The following is an 18,119-nucleotide window of genomic DNA, read 5'->3' as shown; positions in this document are numbered from 1 at the left end:
CCATATGTGAGAGACAGCCTACCAGGCCTCCTCGATCTTCCTTTTGATTGCCTTCATGACCTCTGGTGCTATCTAACTCTGTTTCAAGTTTATGCCTGTGTAGCCTTGACTGTCACCCTGGAGTGAGCTCTGTGCCAGCAGGGTCCACCTCACCCCAGTGCTCAGCTGCAGAAAGCATCTTTGCTGGTAGCTGACTCACTCCAGAGGACTGAGAAAACAGACCAGTGAGCTTTCAAGGGTTGAGGGGAGCAGCCCCCCAGATCTCCAGCTGTTCCAGGCAGGTGCTGCTGGGGAGCCAGGACAGGGTGCACAGCACAGAGCTGAGGAGACGAGTGGAGTGGAGGCAGGAGCCTCCTGGGGCATGTGCAGGGGCTGTGCCAGCTTCAAAGTCACCTCTGTGCCTGCTTGCCCACCCTCTTCCCGGCCCAGGCACCTGCTCAGCGCTTTCCTCGGGTCACTGGTAACTGACTCTCTTCTCTGCATCCCCCTCTACCACCTCCCTCAGAAGGCCACCCCCTCCTCCCAGGCATGAAGGACTTAGTCCCTGTCTGGCTGGGAAAGCCAGAAGGTGGCTTGGCCGCTGGCCTTGGACCAGCTTTGTGGTAGAACCATTTCCCACTCCTGGGCCAGCTGGTGAAGAGCCTCATGTGGGGAGTGGGCAGAGCTAGGTTTAGTCCACTTGCAACCCACATAGTGGGCTGAGTGACTTGGTGCATATAGTCCATAACTGTCCAATTCTTCCAATAATCGTTGCTGAGGTTTTGCTGAGGTTTGGCCTGGTGGCACACCTTTAATCCCATCAACTCAGGAAGCTGCACAGGAAGATCTAAAGTGCCAGTCCAACCTGGGATACAGGGTGTGTTCAGACCAGCCTGGAAGACATAGAGAGACCCTGTCTAAAAACACAATAACAGCTGGGCGGTGGTAGTCCACGTCTTTAATCCCAGCACTCAGGAGGCAGAGGCAGGTAGATCTCTGTGAGTTTGAAGCCACCCTGGTCTACAGTGCAAGTTCCAGGACAGCCAGGGCTACACAGAGAAACTCTACAGAAAACCAAACCAAACCTAAAACAAACAAAACAAAAACAAAAAACAAAAAACAATGAGGTGGGGATATGGTTTAGTGGGAGAGCACTTGCCTAGCATGCAAGAGGCCAATAGTCAGTCCCCAATACTGAAAACAAAAAGTCCTAGACACCTGCTATGTACCAGAGCTCTGTGATGTGGCATGCCGGGTGGGGTGGCAGTATTCAGAAGGCTGCTTATCTGAAGAGTAGGGAGGTGTAGGGATGCTGTGGAGACTGGGATGCTGGGGAGTGTAGGATGCTGGGGAGTGTAGGATGCTGGGCAGTGTGGGGATGCTGGGGAGTGTGGAGATGCTGGGGAGTGTGGGGATGCTGGGGAGTGTGGAGATGCTGGGGAGTGTGGAGATGCTGGGGAGTGTGGGATGCTGGGGAGAGTGGGATGCTGGGCAGTGTGGGGATGCTGGGGAGTGTGGAGATGCTGGGGAGTATGGAGATGCTTTGGAGACTGGGATGCTGGGGAGAGTGGGATGCTGGGAAGTATGGATGCTGGGCAGTGTGGGGATGCTGGGCAGTGTGGGGATGCTGGGGAGTGTGAGATGCTGGGAAGAGTGTAGGGAAAGAGATGGAATGATGTGTTGGTGGGGCCTTGCTTGGGCCCATTCTATATCGGGAGAACAAAGGAGGGGTGTTTCTTAGTTATGAAGTTCAAGGGCTCCCTATTGAGAGATTTTGGGCTTCCTTTGTTTGTTTGTTTGTTTTGTTTTTTGTTTTCTTGACTGTGCTGGGGATGGGACCTGGGACCCTCTTGCATAGGGAGCTAGGCTCTACCTCTGAGACATACTCCCAGACCTGGAACCATTTTAATTGAGAAGCTGAGGTAAAAAGGGAACTGGTTCAATTTACACTGTGAGGAGATTGTCCCCATGGCTCAGGGCTGCCTCTGGAAAATGGTGGCAGTGTCTCCCCAGAGAGGTAGGCAGTGCGTACACCCTGTCCAGCAAGCTCACTGCTGCCCTGTAGGCTCTGTGCCTTAGTCTCCCCATCCCACCTCCATTAAAAAATATTTTAAATGCCATCACGTGACTTTTTCAGAAATATATTAATATTACATTTTACAACATTTCCTAAAGCTAGACATGGTGGCTTTGTCTGTACTCCCAGCACCCAGGATCCTGAGGCAGGAGGATCAAGAATTCAAGGTCATTCTCCCTCAGCTACATATGAATTCAAGGCTAGCTTGGGCTACATGAGCACCCCTAGAGAGACAGACAGACAGACAGACAGACAGACAGACAAAAATGAGATGTTCCTTGTAAAAAGTAAAGCAAGGCAGGGTACCGCCTTTGTCCCTGGGCTTCCTCTGATCTTTGGTGGCACTTGCCAAACTTTGAGGGGGCGGGGGAGGGCTGGCCCTCTCCCTCTCACTGGGCAGTGGCCACTTGCCAGTACCTAACTAGGCCAAGTGCCTGGCCACAAACTTGGGAATCCCGACCATGCCCTCCTCAGGGATGGCAGACTAGGGCCAGGGGCTGAGAAGGTAAAAGAGAGGTGGCAGGTCACATGAGCTGGGGGCGAGCACAGCAGGAAAACAGGTAGAGAGAACCTGGGGAACACATGGGAGGCACCGAGTGAGGCCCCCCCCCCCAACCTCAGTCTTCAGTGGTCGAAGGACTTGGCACTGAGTGACATGAGTGGGCAGTTCAAGGTCACAGGACTCAAAGCCAGCTGGTTAGGTTCAGCGGAGTGTGGTGAAACCATACCAGTCCATGTTGAAAGAGAGTCTCGTCTGCAGTGCCCCTGACGAGCAGCAGAGGACCAGGCTTGTCTTAAAGTCAAATGTGTGTGCACTGGCCTGGAACCTGCACCCTATGATCTAGAACTTTGACACCACCAGAGCTGAGATCTGCTTCGGCCCCTTGTTTAAAACCTGGGTGCTGAGACTGGGCATGATGGTGCACATCTTCAGTCTCAGTACTCAGTACTGCAGGAGGACCCAGGACAGCCAGCTGAAGGAGTACATAGAGAGACCCTGTTTCAAAAAATAACAAATAAAAAAGCTGGAGGAGGAGGGGGAGGAGGAAGAAGGGGAGGAGGAGGAGGAGGGGCGGCTGAGGAGATGTTCCACAGTTACAGCACTTGCTGTTCTTTCAGAGGGCTGAGTTCAATTCCCAGCACGCACAAGGGTGGCTCACAACGGCCTGCCGAGGGACTCCAACAACTCTCCCAGCATCCTCAGGCGCACACACATGTGATACACACAGACACACAAACACATGAATAGTAAGTAAAGCCTTTAAAAATAAGATAAGGGGCTAGTGAGATGGCTCAGTGGGTAAGAGCACCCGACTGCTCTTCCGAAGGTCCGGAGTTCAAATCCCAGCACCCACATGGTGGCTCACAACCATCCGTAACGAGATCTGACTCCCTTTCTGGAGTGTCTGAAGACAGCTACAGTGTACTTACATATAATCAATAAATAAATCTTTAAAAAAAAAAATAAAAAAAAAAATAAAAATAAGATAAAAGCTGGAGACTGCGGCATGTGCCTGTGTTCCCAGCTGCTGGGAGTCTGAAGCAGGAGAATTGCCTGAGCCCAGGAGTTCTGGCAGATTGGGCAGCACTGTGAGACCCTGTTTAAGATAAACAGACATCTAGGAGTGTCATTTAATGCTCCCTTAATGTGCACAAAGACCTGAGTTCCATCTCGAGCACGGAATAAACTAAGCATAGGGGTTCATGCCTGTAATCCCAGAACTCCAGAGACAGAAACAAGAGGATTCAGAGTTCAAGGTCATCCTTGGCTATATAGAAAGTTTGGGGCTGGCCTGGGCTGTGTGAGACACGTTGTTGTTGTTGTTGTTGTTGTTAAAAAAGATAAGCAGAAACAAAAAGCCTCCTTTTATGGGCAAGTTGGCTGCTCACAGATCCTCCTCTCAGGCCAAGAAGGTTCCGGGCTTATCTACCCTTGTAACACCTGGCCTTTCCCAGCTCCATGCCTCTCTCAGACCCCGCCCGGTGGACAGCAGCCATTCTTCCCACTTGCCTCTCCCCAGGGGCAAGACCACACAGAGCGGGATTTTGAGTGTCAGGCAAGCGGGGTTGGTGTCCTTTCTGACTGGGGTCTGCTGCGCCCAGCCCAGGTCTTGGCCCCTCCTCTCCTGCCCCAGCAAGGCTTCCTGCCAACCCATTTGGCACTGTGCCCTCTCTGAGCAGGAGCCAGCTTGTTTGCAGCCGGTGTTAATTAAGAGAGAGGTGGTGGGGGGAGGTGGGAAGGGCCGCGGAGGGCAGCTTCCGACAGCCGCCAGCGCTGCCCCAGGGGCTCAGAGGGCTGGAGTCAGGCCTGGGCCCACCTGAGATGCCTCATCTCCCACTGTCGGTTCCCACGAGCTCCTGCCGGAGTGCGCCCTTCGCGTTTGCAGCCAAGCCTGCCCCTGCCGGGCGTGGAGCAATCGAGGCTGAGGTAATAGAGGCTCCAGAGGGCTCCTCCTTGCTTTGAGGAAGTAGGCGTGGCCAGGAGGTATAGCCATGTAACCGTCCCTCTTGGTGGCCTGCCTTCCAGTTCAGAGAGACCCAGATTTAGACTTTATTTATTTGGAACCAAGGTCTCCTGTAGCCCTGGTTGGTTTAGAATTCCTTACATAAGAGAAGATGACCTTGAACTTCTGATCCTTCCTGCTTCCACCTCCCAGAGTGAAAAAATTACGGGCATCAGCTACTATGTCTGGTATACACATGGAAATCTGTATATCTGGTATATACATGGTTGGAAATCCAACCCAGGGCTTCCTGCATGCACAAGCCCTTGAAATGTACCCAGCTCCAGCTCCCTACACCACCCTATACCTGCTTTCTCTCTCTCTCTCTCTCTCTCTCTCTCTCTCTCTCTCTCTCTCTCTCTCTCTCTCTCTCTCTCTCCTCCAGTTGACCTATCTGAGCTTCAGTTTCCTTCTCTGTAAAATGGGACCAGGAGGCCCTCCCTGGTTTGGCTCTGGCGATAAACGGGGTCCTTTAAGAAGAATGGCAGCTTATCTCGCTAAGTATCTACCCCTTCCATAGGATCATGTCCTGGAGAGCTTCTGGGCACCAGAGTGGGACCTCAGTACCCTGCCCCTTCCGGGGTCCTTGGTGGCTGACCTCTCACCCGGTAGTGTCTTCCAGGTTGCTTGCCTACATGCTCAGCTAGCTCCTTCTTCGTTCCCATGGCCTCCACTTAGTTCTAGGAGCTCCCGGCCGCTCCTCGCCTCTCCATCTTAATTAGCTGCTTGTATTAATCTCGAAAGTAACGTGGCAACTTGCAGCCCTGGGTTTTCAGGCTGTGGAATTAATTATTCCCCAAGCGAGGAGCTGTCAGGTCTGGGAGACCAGCCACTGCGAGCCACCCGACACCACTTAACAGCATCCATAGCTTCCGCAAAAAAAGCGCTGGGCCATAGTCTGGCCCCTAACCCTAAAGCAGAAAGCCCAGGAAGGTGGGGTAAGAGTCAATCCTGGGAGGTGCTGAAGGCCCAGCCTGGGAGCCAGGCTCCCTGGGCCTCTAACCTGGGCAGCAACCGGGTCTGGGGAACCTGTGGCCTCCCCTAGCTCCTGGTCTGGTTGGCACTGGGATTTCTTAGGGATGTAGACCTTGTGGCCAGAAGGGGACTCCAGGCTGAGCAGGAGCAATGATCAGCACAGCCCTAGCATTCTAGTAGAGGGACTGCTAGTCCCCCTTACCTATCGTCAGCCACAGGGCCACGTGGTAAGGCAGGAGGGGCAGCCAGCTGGGCAGAGAAGGATGGCTATGGCTAACTGGGGAAAGTGGCAGCCATGATGGCTGTCAGGCCCACTCTGCTTGAGGAGGGTCCCCTCCAGACCAGGCAGAAAGCAGGCACCGTCCTATAGCAAGGCCAGAACTGACTCCTTTTTCAAGACCTTCACCCCAACCCTGTGAGCTGGGGTATTTTTCCCAGTTTACATTGGAAACAGAGGCCTGGGGCCAGGCTGCCCTGCTCAGTGGGTGCTGGCTGGCACTCAGACTTCTGACAAGGCCCACAGCGTGGCTTCCCTCCACCACACATTCCAGACTCTGTGGCCTTCTGCTTCCTCCCTAGCTGCACACACACTGCCTTCTTCTCTTTGTTTTTTTTTTTTGTTTTTTTTTTTTGTCAGGGTCTCTACTTAGTCCTCACTGTCCTGGAACTCACTAAATAGACCAGCCTGGCCTCAGATTCAGAGATCCATCTGCCTCTGCCTCCTGAGAGCTGGGATTAAGAGTGTGCTGCCGGAGCCGGGCGTGGTGGCGCGCGCCTTTAATCCCAGCACTTGGGAGGCAGAGGCAGGCGGATTTCTGAGTTCGAGGCCAGCCTGGTCTACAGAGTGAGTTCCAAGACAGCCAGGGCTATACAGAGAAAACCTGTCTCGAAAAAAAAAAAAAAAAAAGTGTGTGCCACTGTGCCCCATGAGCAGTTCCTTCTTGGTGGCCTCCAACTGTGTTACTAGGCAGCCTGTGGGCCATGAGGGTCAGGACCATGCTGCCCTGGCCTTCCCATACCTATGCTGAAGGCTGGGCACTTCTGGGTCTCAAGAAACTCTGTGAAGGAGAGCAGGGAGAGTACAGGCCAGGAGTAAACACCCATAATTCCAACACTTGGAAGTGGAGGCAGGAGCTCTACAAAGCCATCCCCTGCTACATAGTGAACTGAAGCCAGTCTAGAATTCAGGAAACTCTGTCTTTAAAAAATAAAGGGGGTGAGGCTGGGCAGTGGGGGCACGAGCCTTTAATCCCAGCGAAGGCAGGTGGATCTCTGAGTTCAAGGCCAGCCTGGTCCACAAAGAGAGTTTCAGGACAGCCAGGGCTACACAGAGAAATCCTATATCAGAAAAAAAGCGGAGTGTGGCGGGGGGGGGGGGGGGGGGAGAGCAGAGGGCATCAAGATTGTTCAGTGAGCAAAGGCGTCTGCCACTAAGCCTGAAGTCCAACCACGGGATCCACTTTGTGGAAGGGGAGAACCAACTCCTGCCAGTTGTCCTCTGACCTGCACATACCTGCTGTAACCCTGTGTACTGCTACTTCTGGGTGGTCAGGGTGGCCTTCCTTGTGCCCACTTCCTGATCCCCTATAAGCCCAGGCCCCGTTAGGAGCTCCCCAACACCCATCATTGGCTCTTGCACAAAGGGCTTGGGTATCCTATACCCAGAGTCTCAGACCCAGGCTCCCTGCTCCCAGCTGCCTGACTGTCCCTCTACCCCATGTAGCTGCCTTTGACCCCTCCCGCACTGCACTAACCTGACTTTGTCTCTCTCTCTCTGTCTCTGTCTTGCAGCCAACAGCTCCCTGCTTGGAGGCGGAGGGGGTGAGTACCAGACCTTCCTGAGTCTCCTATAAGGGTGGAGTGGGGGTGGGGCATGGGTCTCCTGTTTCCTTCTTCAGGTCCCTACAATTTCAGTCAGTCCCCTCTGGTGTATTCATTGATAAAGCTAGAGGCCTGGCTCCTTTGTAGGGTAACCTCCCCACCCCCACTCCCCACACACCTGAACTCAAGCCACCCTCCCAGCTTGTACCTGAACACGCTGGACCTGGGGGCTGGTAGACAAAGCCTCACTCTGTGCCTGATGCCTGCTGGACCTTTGAAAGCTCCTTGCTAATTGTTCTCAGCTTTTCCACTGTCTCTGCACCTTATCCATCTTGGCACTCAAAAACCCCAGGTGTCTGCCAGGTAGTATCTCAGACCAGCGCGCTACAGCACCAGGTAGGGAACGGGTGAGTGACAAGGGGACAAAGGCCAGTGCAGCAGGTGCCTTGAGAGGGGCAGCCCTGTGGCCCCACATCTGCCTCAACCAACCTCCCACCACCCACTCAGCCCCTCAGCCCCCAGCTGCTGGGCAGCCACTGTCTGCGCAGCGGCGGCAGGATGATTGGTGAGCCACGGTGCAGGGGTTAATGCGCCGCGGGATAAATCCCGGGGGCCATGTTTACGGCAGCGGTGGCGGGGCCCAGGCCAGGTTTTAAAAGGGGGAAAAATAAAAGGGGCAGCGAAGGTCAGGAATAAATAAGCACGCACTAAGAGCTGTCGGTGACCAGCCAGGATGCAGGGGGCTGTTTGTAGCTGAGGATGCCTTCCTTCCCTCCCCACTCTCCTCTAGCTGTCCCCGTGGAGGTCACCGCTTCCCAGGATGGGGGTTCGGTGCCCATGGATAGGCCCTTGGGGGCCTCTTTGCAAGCCTGACCTTTAAGAGGAACAGGCTCCTCTGTGGTTGGTGACCCTTCCCACACCTATTCATTCCTCACTCGGTGCTCTCTTGTGTGCACAGGGCTGAGAGCTGGATGCTGACAGACCAGCCAGGACAGGGTAGTGGGAGGTCCCAGGTACATCAGGGCTCAGCATGAACACCGGGAAAATTTCAGGAAGGAAGGTGGGGCATGGACTGGTGAGGAGAGGTGGGAAGAGTGTCCTGAGTGGAGGGAACAGACAGAGATGAAGGGAGCAGGGTATTGAAGAGCCTCAGCTGGCCAGAGGCCTCAGATCCCAGCCCAGAGACATGAAGAGCAACAAGAACAGAAACCTTGGGAGGAGCTAGGGCTTTAGCATTTCCTCTAGGGAAGGCAGAGATGAAGGACGCATGTAGGCTTTCCAGCTTGCTATTCTGTAGCCCTGGCTGTCCCGGTGTACTTCTTATTCCAACTATCATACTAGCCTGCACAGCAAGACTGTTCTGTTGTTGTTGTTGTTGTTGTTGTTGTTGTTTGGTTGGTTGGTTTGGGTTTTTTGGTTTTTCAGTTTTTCGAGACAGGGTTTCTCTGTGTAGCCCTGGCTGTCCTGGAACTCACTCTGTAGACCAGGCTGGCTTCGAACTCAGAAATCCGCCTGCCTCTGCCTCCCGAGTGCTGGGATTAAAGGCGTGCGCCATCACACCCTGCTCCAGCTTGCCATTCTTGACCCACTCAAAACCCTCACGTCAATGAGAATCCCATCTAAGGCCCTCACTGTGGCTCAGAAGGACCAGCCACCTCTCAGCCTCCCTGCTCTCCAGGCCTTCCCCACAACCACACCTGCCTCCCTGCACTGGGTTAGGTGCACTCGCCTCAGGGCCTGGGTACTGCGGGTGGCAGGAGAAGCACACTCTTGCCTTAGGGAGCCCTGCACCGGCTGTTCCTTCCATGTGTGTGTGTGTGTGCGGGGGGGGGGGGGGGGGGGGGAGGGGATGTGCTTTTCCCGAGGATATCATCCTCTCTTACAAGCCTTTACTTGAATACAGGTTTCCCAGAGGGACCCACCCTGAGTACTGGCTGAGGCTGCAGCCTGCAGCCTTCACCCTGGCTCTCACTCCGCGGTAGTTGTTTTCTAAGAACCATCCCACTTCTACCATGTGACAATTCCTTATCACTACCGTCACTACCTTCTGTCTGTCCCTCAGAAGGAAAGGAATCGCCAGGATATGGGCCTGGACACTCTCCCATGAAGGGAGGGACTCGCCCCTGAGGGTAGCAGGCAGAAGTAGGCTGGGCAGAGGGGTGGCTTGCAGGCATCCTGGTGCTGCCTTAAGCCATGGGGTGCTCTGGCTCCCTTTTCAGCCTTAGAGGTGCAGGGAGGCTGGGTGATGAGGAGATGGGTGGAGCAGTGACCCTGGAGGAAGTCTGGCCTTTCATCTAAATGCAGCTAAGATTTATGGAGCCTCTGCGGCTAGGCCTGGGATACAGCCCTGCTAATGAAATTGGAGCAGGTGGAGGTGCAGGACAGGGCTGTGGAAGGAGGAGGTAGAGCCTGGCGGGCCTGGCATCTGAAGTTGAAATGCAGCCTGCCAGCTACGGGGACATACCCCTTCACATAGGACACATCTGTCACCCCACCACCAACCCTGACCCCAGGAAGACCCTGGGACCGCTCGTGGGGACCTGAAGTTCTTCCTGTAAGAGCTCAGGTCTCTACCTGCCCTTATCTGTCCTCCTCTCAGGATGGCCTTGTCCTGTCAGCCACAGACCAGCAGACATGCTACCAAGCTCTTGTCCCTAGCTCTGGGCCCTCAGACTATACAGTGCTCAGTGCTCTACCACCAGGATGTCTTTCCTGAGAAGGCCAGGACCTAGGACACTGAGCTCGGGAGCCCCTCACGGTGACCTCTGCTCTGCTAGCACAAGTGGAGCAGACTCTATGCTCTCCGTGTGTCTGCCCAGGGCTGAGGGTCGGTGGGTACTCAGGACTTTGCTCTACAGTCAAGTGACCCAATTTAGAAGTAGGTTTCTCAAGCAAAGGATGCTGGGACTTGGGCCTTGAAGATTGAATAGGAGTTTAGCAGGCTAGCAGGATGGAGAGATATGAGGGACGATGACCTGATGGCCTAGGGAAGTCCTAGTCTCCTGGTGGAGCTGGTGACTACCTGGGCCACTCTCTTCCCATGCCTCTGCCCTATCTCCCCGTGGAAAGCCAGTTATTGGCTCAATTAAAAGATGTCTGAAACACTCTCCTATTGTATGGTAAGGAGGGAGGCGGGTCCTAAATCAGGATAGGGATCGACAAGGCCCAAGCGCCTCAACTGTTTATTAGCGCTGAGATGTTTACTTGGCGATGAGGAGCCGGCTTTCTCGGGGAGATTTGTGCGTTCTTTTTCAATTACCCCTCGTCTTTCTCTGCCACTTTTGCACTAAAGGGATAATAAATGTATCGGAGCGTTTCAATTATTCATCTAAATCATGACTGCGCCTGCCATGGCCAAGTCTTAGTGACAGATTAATTCAGGGCCGCCGCCTCTGCCGCCATGGCTGCCATCTCTGCCCCAGCCAACCAGCGCCCCAAAGGGCCAACACTGGGAGCCAGCGCAGTTGGGGTCAGACAGGTCCTTGGCAGGAGGGCAAGACAGGCTGGGAAGGGGGAAGGAGCCCTTGTCCTCACCTTCTTCCCCTGCTTGGGCCTCACAAGTTACCAGCCCCCCATGAAGCTACAGGAAATGAGGATCTACCTACCTGTTCACACATGAGCTCCCCCCCCCCCCCCCGCCACCCTGCACTGCCTCACCCCTACAGCCATATCCCAGCACCACATGCTGGGAGAGGCCAGGATGGTAGTGCATCCCTTCCAGCCATCCCGGGACCTTTGTACCTGCTGCTGCTCCTCCGCCCTCCTGCCCAGAGTCCTACCTGACAATAGTCTCTCCTGCTGGCCACACCCCAAAGTCTAGGGATGGAGAGCCTAGTACATGTCAGCTCTATCTTGAACCATCCTCAGTATTCTGTCACCCTTGACAACTATTCAAGATCTGTCTGCCCCCATGTGCACCATCTGGACCACTGATGGCACAGGCACAGGTGGACAGCACGTGTTGGGAGCACACTTGTCAACTGCCGCTGTGCTCGGCCATAGCCTCATACTTGTGTGTGCAGCCCGTGTCCTCTCCCCTCACTCAGGATATATATGAGCACACTGTCGCAAGCTCACACTTCAGCGGCTCGCCGGGCCTCTCAGGGGCTCCTTTCTATCTGCCTCGATCTCTGTCCCTTTCTAACTACTCTTGCCCCCTTTGGATCACCATCCTTTTCTACCGCCCTTCCCTCTGCTTTCTCTTTCCCTCCTCCCCCCCCCCCCCCCGTTTCCTTTGTTTCTTTGAGGCTTAGCAAGGCCTTTGAGTATGGGACCCCAGCCTGGCCTTCCTGTCAGTTCTTTGCAAGCAGCTAGCTGCCATCACTGCTGCTAATCTGTGATTGCTTCCGTGGCCTCTGGGAAAGCTGGCACTGCTGCCCTGATGAATGGTAGCCTGACTCAGTGGAGAACTTAACCTCTACAGCCTATGGGCTGCGGTTGGTCGGTGCTCCAGTGCTCCAGCAGCCAGGGTGTGTGAGGTTGCCCCACCCCTCTTTGGCCACCTGTGGGACTCAAAAGCAGCAGGTAGCTCGAGAACTCCCAAGAGCCAGGAAACTTGCTGGACTCAGTGTTGAGCCTGAGCCTATCTGCAGGAGTAGGGGTGCATCTTTAGCACAGAGAGGGACCCTCAAAAATGGCTACGTGCGGGGGGCTGGAGAGATGGCTCAGTGGTTAAGAGGTCCTGTGTTCAGTTGCCAACAGCCACATGGTGGCTCACAACCATCTGTAATTGAGTCTAATGCTCTCTTCTGGTGTGTCTGAAGACAGTGAGAGTGTACTCACACACACACACACACACACACATATATATATATATATATATATATATATATATATTAAATCTCAAAAAAAAAAAAAGGCAGCTGGGCAGTGGGGCACGCCTTTATTCCCAGCACTTGGGAGGCAGAGGCAGGCAGATTTCTGAGTTCAAGGCCAGCCTGATCTACAGAGTGAGTTCTAGGACAGCCAGGGCTACACAGAGAAACCCTGTCTTGAAAAACCAAAACCGGGGGCTGGTGAGATGGCTCAGTGGGTAAGAGCACCCGACTGCTCTTCCAAAGGTCCGAGGTTCAAATCCCAGCAACCACATGGTGGCTCACAACCATCCGTAACGAGATCTGGCGCCCTCTTGTGGAGTGTCTGAAGACAGCTGCAGTGTACTTACATATAATAAAAATAAAGAAATCTTTAAAAAAAAAAAAAAAAAGAGGGCCGGGTGTGGTGGCGCACGCCTTTAATCCCAGCACTCGGGAGGCAGAGGCAGGTGGATTTCTGAGTTCGAGGCCAGCCTGGTCTACAAAGTGAGTTCCAGGACAGCCAGGGCTACACAGAGAAACCCTGTCTCAAAAAAAAAAAAAAAAAAAAAAAAAAAAAAAGAAAAACCAAAACCAAAACAAAACAAAAAAGGCTAGAAGCAAGCTGAGGGTGTTCTTCACATCTGGCTAGGCACATGTTCTTCACATCTGGCTAGGCACGTGTTCTTCACATCTGACTAGGCACATGCACTAGGGTGATTCTTAGGTACCTTACCCACAGTTCCTGCCCCTAGGACTGCAGTCCTGCACGTCTGCCCCCAGATTTACAGGCTGGGACTCTCTTTAGTCCCTCCCAGTATGTTCTATTACTTAGGGCTCCAGTACACTATCCCATGCTAGTGGGACATTTTGGACCACTGAATGGATGTGTTCACAAACCTCCCTACCTCCTGTCCCGTTCCATCTTCTCATGTCAGCCCCGTTGCCTCTTCCCTGGTAGTGTGACACGCAGGACTGGTCTGTGGCTTCCCCATTACATGTTCACTACAGGGTACAGTGTATAGCTTCCCAGGGCCAGTGACTTGCTGTCGGAGTTGAAGTTTTCATATTGTGGATTGGCATGAGCCACAAAAGGTTCCATGAGCCGAGCGAGTGTGATAGGTCTTTCCTTACCCAGGCAGAGGCCCTGGGTCACCAGCTTCCACTTCCTGATCATCACTAGGAGAACAGTGCCCTGGGTAGCTCCTCCCCTTGAGTGACACTGGAGTCTATCTGCAGCTTCATTTTGCAGATGAGGAAACTGAGGCGCCCTACCCTACCTAGCAACTGGCCTCCCATGAGTAAGGGGTGTGAGAATTAGTCTTCCTTCAGCATCTCTGCTCCCTGCCTCATGGCCACTGCACTCATGCCCTGCCCCCAGTAGGCAGGATGCCACCAGGCCCTGCATACGGCTGCCGAGGATCTTTAATAACGCGAGTGCTTGTACATGATGAATGAGGCCCATGGTTGTGTACATAATGAAGCCCTAATGTTTTCAAATCCCCATTTAAGGAGCTGATCTCACCCCGTAATGAATGTCAGATCACATCACAGTGATGTCGTCCATCCATCTTCTCCCCGGGGCGCCCACCCTCCTGGGCACCTCCAGGATGCAGCCTCAGGAGGGTGGGCTCTGTGTCCTTCCCCGGGCCCAGTACAGGCCTTGTGTTGAGCAGACATTGAAGGAGAGCTGTCTGGGAAATGAAGGGCCAGAAGTTGGCTGTTTGGGTTCTAACCGGGCAACATCAGTGTCTCTGTTCACAAGTTCTATCCAGAAAGAGGAAGAGAGTGTGGAGCAAGCCAGAAGAGAAAGGGCCCAGGAGCCAGTGGACCGTCTCAGCCCTCTTGGAGGGTGGAAGTCCAAAGGTCAGCAGCTCAGGGATCTTCCTTACTCCGGTGGCCTCAGCTCCCCATCTGCTCAGCCAAGCTGTCCTTCTGAGAAGGAAATGGACAAGGACCAGTGCACAGGGTCTGGCTGGCAGCTGTATGCTGCACCAAGGTGTGGCTGCTGTGAGCTCTCCTCAGGTCAGAGCCCAAGCAGGACTGAATGTCCAGATGGGGAGAGGTCCCCTATACCTTCTTAGACAGAGAGTCCCTGCCCCTGCCCCCTCCACCCACCAGCCTGTCTTCCTAGAACAGTGCTGCAGTGCCCAGGCCTCTGCCCTTGGCTGAACCTGGGCCACCTAGCTGTGAGTATTGACAGCGTGGTAGACAAAGGAGCAGCCTCTTCCCAAATGCCCACACCAAGCAACAAGGGCTTCCTGACAGCTGAGGACAGAGGTACAGAGACTGTACCTTGGAGACAAGGTGGAAGAGCTCAGAAAGGGGAACTTTTCTTGGCAAGCTCCTTGCCTGTGTCCCCAAGGCCAGGTGGGCTGTCACTCTACAAACTGGATCCCTATTCCAGGATGGGCAGGGCAGAGGTGGGAGCTACCCAGAATCCTCTCTTGCTCATGGCTGTGCCTCTCTGAACCTTTGCCTCCACTTCTTGTGAGACAGGGCCTAGCAGTAGAGACCTTGGCTTCTGCTCCACTTCCAGCTGTGAGATCTTGGAAAGTTGTTGACTCCTCTGGCTTTTGGTTGCCTACCTGCTAGCTGCCTCCTGGCCTAAATCAATGTTCCCTACAGCTCTTTGAATACCTAAGCCCTGAAATTCAGAGAGATTGAATAACTAGCCCAAAGTTACCAGCATTCTTTAGCCTGAATTTTGGGAGAGAGAAATCCCAGTAGAAGATGTAACAGGGCCAGCTCCATAGAGTGGCAGAAGGGACTGGGGATAGCTGACCCTTTGGCAGGGGTACAACTGCCCTCTGAGTCCCCTAGGCTACTGGCTCCTCTTGTTCCTGTAAATAATTAATTAGCCCCTGTTCGCTTGTTTGTTTAGCATGAGGAATGCTCCCCCACTGAGACACATTTATTGCTGAATAAATTTAAATATCTAATCTTCCCTTCATGAATATTACAGCACCCTAAATAGAAGCCAACAGTTTTCAGTGCCTTACTGGAGTTTGCCTTGGCTGGTCTGCAGAGGGTCGGGGTCCAGCCCCATTCCCCCTGCTTGCTGGGGAGAGTTGTGCTGGGACAGGGAGTCTTGTGAATCCCAAGCTGACTGTCAGGTCTGTCCACAGTTACCAGTAGGTTGTCCCTTAGCATCTCCCAGGCTTTGGGGGATGGACTAGACAGGAAGGGAAGGGGCTGGGGTTCAGTGAGATGTAGGGATTAGGGAGGGCAGCAGTAGAGGAGAGGCTTGGGACAGAAGAGCCCAGAGTGGCCAGGGAGGAGACAGCTAGTGTCTGAGAGCAGCTTGGTGGGTGGCAGTAGTATACAGCCCTACGGATGAGCCGCACAGGCCAGAGAGACGAGGGGCCCCAGGCCAGATACTCTTCTGGGGTGTATGGGTTCAGAGAGAGAATAGGTACCAGGCTGCAGGGGTGAAGAGGGAGGGCAGGGAGACAAAATATGACAAAATCGGTTGCCAGAGGCAGATAAGCACTGGCCCACTGGGGGGGGGGGCGGGTGGGCAAAAGCAGCCACATCATGGTCCCAGTAGAGTCTCTGAGCCTTCGATGTTTAGTGTGTGGGGTGTGAGGCTCCAACAAGACAATCTATGGGTCTGGCTCAGCACCCCAAGGTGTTTACTGCAAGGAGGTCCAACGGGAAGGGATGGAGGCTGACCAGCTCCACCACAATGGAAGGATGCTCATATCAGACCAAGTAGACAGGAGGGTGTTGACCAGGCTGACTGAGCTGCAGGCCTTGGTGTTTGGTGAGAAAGGACTTTACCGTTTAGTCTAACTGACCTCTGCCTCCCAACTGTTGGGATTAAAGTCACTGCATTCTTCCCTGGTGAGAAGCCAGCTACTATGGGATGGACATCAGGGGTGGTAGGGGACAGGTCTTGACAGTGGACATCCAGAGGAGACTGGGAGGGTTGGGTGAGGAGGTGGGGCCAGGCATCTGAGACCCAGATTCCAGGGCCAACCTGTTTGGGGAAGGGTAACACAGATGTGTTGGCCAGGGCCTCATCTTTGGTTTTGGTCACAGTCAGGAGGTCCAAGTCCTATTCTAAAAGTTGGTAGAGGGCTCCTGTGCCAGTCCTCTGTGCCCTCACTTCCCCAGGCTAGCCTCAAAGGACTAACTGCAGACTTGTTCCTTTGAGCAGGGTCTGTATTTCCACACGACTCTGTAGCCAGCCAAGGTCACCTGCGGGACACTTCACACTGGAATAGCAGGTAGTGGAGTGCCAAGGGGCTGAGACTGATAGCCAGGGCTGGTAGGTTCCAGGAATGTCACCTCCACAAATCCCTGTGCTCACCTTACACAACTCCCTCACCTCACCACAGACTCGCCATACACTGTCTGTTACGATAGGGGCTAAATCACTTTGTACCTGATCAAGCCCAATACTGCTCAGCTAACAAGAATTAGAGTTTGACTTCAGGGGCCAAGGACACTTGTTGCTCTTTTTTTTTTTTTTTTTTTTTTTTTTTGGTTTTTCGAGACAGGGTTTCTCTGTGTAGCCTTGGCTGTCCTGGAACTCACACTGTAGACCAGGCTGGCCTCGAACTCAGAAATCCGCCTACCTCTGCCTCCCGAGTGCTGGGATTAAAGGCATGCGCCACCACGCCCGGCCACTTGTTGCTCTTGAAGAGAACCCAGACGCAATTCCCAGACACCACATGGTGCCTCCCAACTCTCTGTGACCCCAGCTCCAGCAGGATCCTAGACACAGTGAACATACATGCACGTAGGCAACACAGTCACACACATAAAGTAACATGGACAAATCTAAGAAATAAAATAAATAAGAAGCCGGGCATGGTGGCACATGCCTTTAATCCCAGCACTCAGGAGGCAGAGGCAGGCGGATTTCTGAGTTTGAGCCAGCCTGGTCTACAAAGTGAGTTCCAGGACAGCCAGGGATACAGAGAAACCCTGTCTTGAAAAACCAAAAAAATTAAAAAATTTTTAAAAAAAGAAAGAAAATAAAATAAAAAGGACCAGAGCCTGGTATAGTGGTGAACTCCCCTAGCTCAGAGTGGAGGCCGGAAGGTTAGGGGTTTAAATTTAAATTGAGGCTAGCCCAAGCTACACAAGATCATGTGGCTTAAATAAAAACCAAAACACAACAAATATGAGAAAAAAGAAAAAAGGTCAATTTACTTAGCACTGAGGTATATAGCTTAGCGGTGGGATATGTGACCTGGGTTCTGACCCTGGCACTACCCTACCCTGCAACATTTATTTATTTCTAACATCCTATGAGGTGGGCCTCTGTTAGACCAAGAGAAGTAGAAATGATCCCTGGTCACTCAGGCTGCTCACCTTCCCTGCCGCTGCTGTTCTGTACAGTGCTGGGTCCTCTGGGACATCCCACCCAGAACAGAAACTCCAGGCTTCACCCAGGCTCGGGCCTCAGCACCCACTCTGCAGAATCCTGCCAAGGAGAGCAGGGGGCCTGAACGACCCTGCCCTGAGCCATTCCCAGGGTTCTCCAACTCTGGGAAAACACCCCAGTGCCAGCTCTGAGGAAAGCTGAAAATTAGGTGTAATTGGGAACAGGAAACAGAAGCGGGGGGGGGGGGGGTCCAGTTGGTGGCACCCCATCCTGGGTGGGATGCAGGAAAGAGAAAGGGTTAGGAATCTGTAAAATGGAGCCAGAATTTTTTGTTTATTTGTTTGTTTTGCTTGCTTTATGCCAGTGCATCCAGATGCCAGGCAGTAGACTTTCTCAAGGATCGGCCTGGGCTCCATCAGCCCTGCCATCTCAGGGGGCACTGTCCACATTTTGCAGTTGAGATCCTGGTATAGCAGACAGGGGCAAACTAGTACTTGCCTCAACCTGTTTGGGCAAAGCTACATGGTTCTTGGGTGAGCAGTAGAGTTGCCTCTGGGCGTCTGCTGGCTCTGGAATATAGCAACGTTAAGAGTTGTTTATCTGGGTCTGGATCCCCAGGGTCACAGAGAATC

The 18,119-nt window shown here is 53.5% G+C and overlaps 1 protein-coding gene across 3 annotated transcripts in view; it reads left to right on the top strand.

Moving 5' to 3' along the window:
* The window catches only part of Macrod1 (mono-ADP ribosylhydrolase 1), a 143,764-nt gene that overhangs the window by 123,276 nt on the left and 2,369 nt on the right, over positions 1 to 18,119 (top strand). For 2 of the 3 annotated variants that reach the window (XM_085834126.1, XM_021151365.3), the window contains exon 4: positions 7,327 to 7,356. The exons of the other annotated variant lie outside the window; for it this stretch is intronic. In XM_085834126.1, the coding sequence (XP_085690252.1) occupies positions 7,327 to 7,356 (30 nt within the window). The remainder of the gene's footprint in view (positions 1 to 7,326; positions 7,357 to 18,119) is intronic. 3 annotated transcript variants of the gene reach the window in all.

This window comes from Mus caroli, unplaced genomic scaffold (genome assembly GCF_978045245.1).
Source record: "Mus caroli unplaced genomic scaffold, Mus_caroli_1 scaffold_20, whole genome shotgun sequence".
NCBI lineage: Eukaryota > Metazoa > Chordata > Mammalia > Rodentia > Muridae > Mus > Mus caroli.
This window is presented reverse-complemented; position numbering and strand designations above follow the sequence as displayed.